General features: G+C 44.5%; 1 protein-coding gene across 1 annotated transcript in view; it reads left to right on the forward strand.

Moving 5' to 3' along the window:
* The first annotated feature begins 6,060 nt into the window (after positions 1-6,060).
* Positions 6,061-7,102, forward strand: part of CARS2 (cysteinyl-tRNA synthetase 2, mitochondrial (putative)) — a 39,282-nt gene continuing 38,240 nt past the window's right edge. Inside the window, exon 1 of the mRNA XM_009322528.1 lies at positions 6,061-6,186. Coding sequence (XP_009320803.1) covers positions 6,061-6,186 — 126 coding nt within the window. The remainder of the gene's footprint in view (positions 6,187-7,102) is intronic.

Here is a 7,102-nt window from a genome sequence, read left to right on the forward strand (position 1 = left end):
CGTTGCGTCGCGGGAAGCCCCGGGACCCGCGGCCCCCCGGCCCCGCCAGGATCGGCGGGGGTCGGGTAGCGAGGAGCGGGGATAGGCGGCCCTGGAAAACCTACCCCGGCTCCGGCGAAGGAAAACAACGCACGCTTTCTGCCTCTTGTATTTTTTTAAAAACGTCACTGGCAATCCCCTAATTTAGGGGAGACTGACTCATCGTTTCTAAACGCTCAGACTTGCTGGTACAGTCGTTGTTTATTGAGGCACCGATGTTCTGCTGCTTCTTGTAGGGAATGGAGGGAGCGACGGCCTAAGGACCTCTCAGCGTCTTAACCCCATATAAATATTTCTGCTGCTGTCATCAACTTGGTGCCTGAAGGCCCAGAGTGGGGTTTTCCGGGGAGCACGGGCAGCTATTTACCAATCGCTCCAGGGGGAGCCAAGCACTGAAGTACTTCTGAGGAGTGGAGCTCATCTTCCATAGCGTAGACTAAGCCCATTTTGAACTGACCCTGCCCCTCTCCTTCGGGCAGATTTCAGAGGGCAGTTGCTCGAAGATACCTGTAAGTTCTCCGTTGTTTTCTGCCCCTCATTTTCTGTTTCCATGAGTTGCTGTACTTGCTGATGTAAACCTCGAAAACCTGAGACCTTAAGTGTGTAAATGATGATGAGTACTACGGCATCTAGGCAGTGCTCCAAGCCAGTGTTTCTGGACCTGTGTGCTCTGTGGCACTGTTTACAGTGGCATCGTGAGGGAGTTGTGTAATGGCAGCGCTCGCCTGGGAACACCTATTCTAAATTGTTGGCACCGCCTTGGTAGTTACAGCCTGTTTCACCCTTGCCTTGAAGAAGCTGAGCCACTGTCAGCAATTAAAGGTAGTTAGCAGTCCCCTGGCTAGTATAAGAACCCAAGCCAATAATTATGACTCAGTAGAGGCAAGACATCTGAAAAGAATTCATGAGTCCCAAAAAGAGTCATTCTTGCAAAAAAGTTAACCACCATTCTAGACACACAGAATTAGTTACACATACAAATAAGATACCAGTTTGTAAAAGTACCTGCTAATTTGCTAAACAAGAATTTCTGTCCCTCCTCCTCATAGGAAAAAAAAAAATTAGGTACAATTCAAGTATAGTTGTGGCCTGCTAGGCTTCAGTAATTTGCTCAAAAGTATTGATAGGCTTGGATGCGCTGAGGTAGAGAGCCTGGTATCATCTGCCTCTTAAAAGTGCCATCTACTAGATCTTCCTCTGTTAGCTTCTCATACGTTGCCAGAAGAGTGACAGAAAAAAAACCCCCATCGGACTTTGCACAAGACCTGTAGAAAGGATGGGACTGAGCTCACCCGAGAATGCATTTGGTATACGCTTTGAAGGTCCCCTTTCACAGTTCCCAAAGATGATTCTTGGTGCTTTGTGTAGTGCTGTAATCAAATACACCTGTACCCAGAAATACCTATTCTCTGCACCCCGCTCAGCAGCATGTTAGCTATCTTTAGGAAGCCGGGGGTGGGGTGGGGTGGGTGGGAATCAGGTATATGTGTACATCTCCAGGTTGGAAAGTTTTGGAAGATGTGGAGCTGACACCCATTGCCCATCTCTGCTGCTCTTCCTCCTCCTCCTCTGCTTTCTTTTTACTTCGGCCTCTTGCCTCTGAACTGCAGCAGGTGAGAGATGGGAGATTTTGAATGGAGTTTCAGTTCTCTTGTGTTAGGGGCCTGTTTCTTACTCTGGTGGAGCACTCACAAGCAGAAGCTTAGGGAATGATTGTCTTGTGTCAGAGAAGGAAGAGACTTGTGGGCTTCATTTTCTTCCTATTTTCTATACTTCACAGGAGGATAAAGTATCTAACTCTCCTGCTTCTGCTTCCAAGCCCCTTCGCTTTGATTACAAGAAATCTTTCCTGTTTAGAAACCCAAATCTCTGGGTTTTTAAAGTTTCTTGAGGCTGTTACCTTACTAAAGATCTAAACTCACAGCAGTGGGAATCAAGGGAACCTATAACCAGATCAACAACTCGGGCGACTACTGTGTAACATATATATTATGTATATATAATATTATATAACCTATTCTTCATATAACATAAAAATATTCCAGTAATTATGGTTATTACAGTCATTATGGTTATGGTATCTCATCAGGATAAAGTTCAGAATTCTTAATATGAGGAACACAAAATCCCAAACCTCCAAACATGTTCCACAAATGCAGATACTGAATATGTGAGGATAGCCGGTATAAGGAATTCTGGCTGCCTCCTTTCTCTTTCTCTGCCTTAGTTGAATATTGCTATATGAAATACTGTGTAATTACTACAGCTGTGTCTCTATTTATTAGAAAATACAGTGTCTGCTGATCATTAGTCACTGTACTTTATAGGTACAGACGAATCATGAGAGTTATTCCTTCTCATGAATTGCTGTTTTTCACCATTTAATAGCTTAATCCCTCTCGTCTACCGTTATGTATGGTTTTTTTTTTTGCTTTTTGTTTGTCTGTTTACGCTTTATGAGGCTAAATCCATACTTACCTGGGTGATAACAACAGAATTTTACAAGTCCCTTAATTTTGCTTACGGTTGAAGGTTTTGAAACAAAACTGCAAAAGGTTAACATGCAAGATGAGCACAGCTGAGGTTTGCAAGTACGAAGACCAGCAGACAAGTCATAGTTCATGCTCTCATGCAATACGCATTGTCTGTGCACTGGACAGTGTACACCATTTGCAGATATTTGGGCCAGAAATACCTGTTCGTGTCAGCAAATGATGTGGGACTAATGGATTCTAAAATCTGGAAAACAAATCTAGCCGAGTTGGTCCTTTTTCTGCTTCCCAGTAAAGGCTCAAGAGCTTCACGAACTTCCCAAACACTTGCCGAACGTAGGCCTGCCATTCTAAACTTTGTCTTTTTTTTTTTTTTAAGCCAAGTCCTGCTTAAGAAAATGGGTATATTTCACTGGATGTTACAGCTCCTCATCTCTTCCTCTGCTTGCTCTGAGACTGTTGCACTCACTGCCTCTTTTCACGTGTGTTTTCTGGCTGCTGCCATCTCTTTCTTGCACCCGCTGCACCTAGTGAGCTTAAACAGCACTAGCATTAAAGATGAGCGAAAAATTCTGACTAGAACTAGTAACTGTGCATTGCAGTACAGGGCCAAGGCAGAAGTACCTCCAAGTTGCGCCAGCGTGGAGTCAGCACAGATCACAGGGAGCCATACTCCCACAATGACTTCAAGAGAGATGCACCTCAACAGCTGGAAACCCCTAACAAAGAACACCAATCCGACCCCTGGCCGAATTCATACCAGCCCGCAGGCTTGTTTCTATAAACTGTGCCGCAGGACCCAAACACTTCTGATGAAAAACAGGCAGCATTTGTTAAAGCAGTTGATGGGCAGCTTGTCTCAACAATAGTAGATGGTGTTAAAAACTCAGGGTCCAGCCTACTAGGCTTTTGATAAGAGCAGGAAAGTTTATTTTGTTCTTTATGTCCACCAAGGAAATCGATTTTGCAGTTTTATTTCATTTCCCCAGAATCACTCTTTTAGAACAGGTATCTCAAGATGATTTCTTTTTTATAAAACATACTCTTTACTTCATGAATATTTGGGGGAATGGCCACTCAACATTTACAATATTTCCGAGTCAAGCAGTTGTAGTAAGCTTGAGACAATGTTTATTCTCGTTTTAAAAACTAAATGAGATTCTTAGACAAACTGATAAGCACCTAGGTTTTGTAAAAATAAAAGGACTATAAAAGGTAAGTCAAAATGTGTCCGTTATTACAGACTACTACGGAGTGCTAAGAGAAATTCAGTCTACTGCAGTGGATCTCGTTCATCTTTGCTTTTGGTTTGTAGTTTGTCTTTACAACCTCTTCCCCCCTTATTTTTCTCAGGGTCAGCTTCCTTGCAGGTTCCTGAACTAGAATCTGAGAAGAAGGGCCATGGATACCGGAAACGTGCTCTTGATAGGCTGCATTTGTTGTGTTTTCTCCTCTGTCAACAATTCTAGGACAGTGTGGTTTAATTTTTTAGAAGAAAAATGCAGCACCTTTAGCAATACGGGGTAAACTGTAAAACCTTACAAAGCATGTATCTCCTACCAATCAATAGAAAGGAAAAATGAATTTTTAGCTTAATTTTGGTTTATTTACTTATGATACAAAATATGCCGTGGGATTTGCCCACTGATCTTACCTCCTGGGGACAAATCTTGTAGGTAGTCCTGGGACTGGAAACTGGAAAATACAGGAGGAGCCAGGTGATCCAGAACCCCCAAAGCTCCTCCCTGCGCACCCCAGAAGTTTTGCAGAGCTGCTGGTGGAGAGAACACCCAGCTGTGCTTCTAGAAGATTCTCCCTTTCGATCAAGCCCAGAGGGGAAACGTTGTCTTCTTGCATATGCAGATAAAGGGACAGAAAATATATAAACCCGTTCTATGGCGTTCAGGAGTCACCTCTTTACCTTAGAGTTTCAGGTTTTATTTAAAAAAAAGGAAGTTTTAGCCTTAACGGCTCCGAAGAAGAACGTGAGAAGATGACCTGACAGTATTAAATACATGGGTGCCCCCTTGAAACAACAGTTTACCTGAAGCTCAGATAGCCACACCTCAGTGGGATTTGGACCAAGAGATTCACCACTCTGCAGACCGCATCTCCTACTAGCTATTCAGCAGAGCATACAGGAGTAACAGGAGTACAGCAGGCCCAGGCCTGGTATCGGTCGGGTGTACCCTGGCTCCAGCTGCTGGCAACCTCTAAAGGCATCTTCTACTCCAGGTGGAAGCAAAGATGAATCTCCTGATGGAGGCAGAAGACCCCTTGCCACTACTCTGTCTCTGGCAGATGAGCATCGTCTCATTCCACGTGTCCCAGGCCAGGAATAAGGGTATCGGGAAGGGAGACAGTTATAGGTGGCATAAGTAAGAGGTGTGCTTACAGCCATAGACCAATTGTTTCCGGGAACGTTAGTATTTTTAAAATACATATTTTATGGTTCTAATCCATTGGGATTAGTACTGCTTTTCATCTGCAATTATATTCTTTCGGTACTTCAGTGCTTGTAGAACGCTTTCCACCGTTCCATTGAACTTATCCTACTGCATTAAAACAAATCTCAGGCATGAATGATGTTACCTGATTATTTCAGGCATTTAATAAACATGGCCTTTCCTACTCTCAGAAAATAATGTTTTATAGCAGGACATAGAGGTTTCTGGACTAAATGCTAAAAGCCAGCACGGATAGCACAGACACTACGCCTTCTGAAACCACCAGGGAAAGACAAAGCTCCTGCATTCTCCCGATCTGTTAGCGGTTTCATCTGTGATAGCTGAACCTGGAATTAAGGCTAAAAAACATCCGTTTTTACTTAGTATTGATTTGGACTCTGTCAAAGTGCTTGGGACCGTACGGAACAAAGACGACTGAGTTAATGACAACTCTTAACAGGATGTGTGCTGAACAGCAAAGACATCAAAACTGGCTCGCTATGGAAACTGAACTAATTGGCTTGTGAAGCTTCCCGAGAAACACAGAAAGCAAACATTTACAAAGGTTATTGGATGGTATCTTCAGTTTCATCCTGGCTAGTCTCAAATTAGCAAGCCCATAAAATAGGTTTCTTATTTGATCAAAAAGTTAAGATTGTTGAATGAAAAACGTTGTGGAAAGTGCATATTAAGAAAAAAGGGAAACATTTGTCACTGCTAGGGCTTTGTATCTGATACTCTCTAAAATGAAGCAAGATGTAGACCGCAACCTATTATTATGTAAAAGCAATGATTTTAAATGACCATATTACATACGAGAAAAATCTATCAAACCTGTCCCTGGCAGATCGAAGAGGAAACAATACAAGGACTTCTGTGAGGCAGTTCACCGCAGGCAGACCTATTCCCTGCAGCGTCCAGTCAAGAAAGGGTGCGATATTACCTTCCTCCCAGAGGCCAGCAAGACGCTGCTTTAGCCGGCGAGTAGTGCAGCGGTCGGGGAGACCTGAAAAGGGCTGCGCTCTGAACAGCCTGCTTGGAGGCTCCTATAGAGAAGGACAGCCGGGAGCGGGGCAAACAGCATGCGCTGGAACCGACGGTTCACTCTCTTCTCATACCGGAGCAAGGGTGGCCGCAACTGGAGCCAACAGGCCTCAACTTCAACACGTGCCAAGAGGAGGCTTCCTAAAAATGGCAGAAGACCTGAGGTACTCCTTGCCGAAGGCTGGAGTTGATGTGGGTTCGCAGAGGCCGGGGAATTTAATGGTAGAGCAATCTACTGAGGGAGGGTAAAAAAAATGGGGGGGGGGAACCCAACCCCAAAGTGTTCAGCTGAGGAAATGGTCTGGTCGGAAGCTGGGAGCATAGTGGGGAAAATATTATATATGTATGCTTGTAGAGTTCTCACTTGTTTCCTTGGTACCTGCTCATAGTTACTTTTGGAAACAAGATGCTAGTTAAAAAAGACTTCGGCACCCTTATGTCTGTTCCATTATACTGTTATTCACTCTAGTTAAGTAGCTCGTAATTTCCACAGTGGATCAAGGCACTGCAGCCAGTTAAGCTCCGTTTCCTTGGTATGCTCTGAAAGAAAGAAAGAAAAAAAATCCACAATGAGACGAGAGAAGCATCATCAGAAAACACACGTCCTTTGCTTGTCCCGACACTGGAAAGGAAGCGGACCTTGACAATCGGCTGGCTCACGCACAGGGCGCCTCACGGAGCACCTAGCAGCAGTTCGTGTCATTTTTTAAAATATCCAGGTCGGGTCGCACTTTACGCAGGTACGTGGGAGTACGGGGGTGCAGAAGTGTTTTTTGGGACTCTGATTTATTAAGTCCAGCTTGGGAATGTCACACCACGTTTTTCTTCCAGAGGCTAACAGGCTGCCTGCCGTTCCCCTGACCTGCAAGGCACCGTAAAATAGATTCACCCCCGTTTGACCAAATTGACTTGATCCAGCGGAGGTAATTTTGTTAAATTACCACAGACTTCCTACAAACACCCCCGCTAAAAACCTCGTTAAGTAGAAACGGCGCGCTGGTGCAGTTACACCGAAGCACAAGGCTGGCTACGCGCTATTTCGGTCGAGCTCAAGCGGGGCAGGTGACAGACCCCGTGTCC

The sequence above is a fragment of the Pygoscelis adeliae genome, unplaced genomic scaffold (genome assembly GCF_000699105.1).
Source record: "Pygoscelis adeliae isolate BGI_AS28 unplaced genomic scaffold, ASM69910v1 Scaffold424, whole genome shotgun sequence".
In the NCBI taxonomy this organism is placed as follows: domain Eukaryota; kingdom Metazoa; phylum Chordata; class Aves; order Sphenisciformes; family Spheniscidae; genus Pygoscelis; species Pygoscelis adeliae.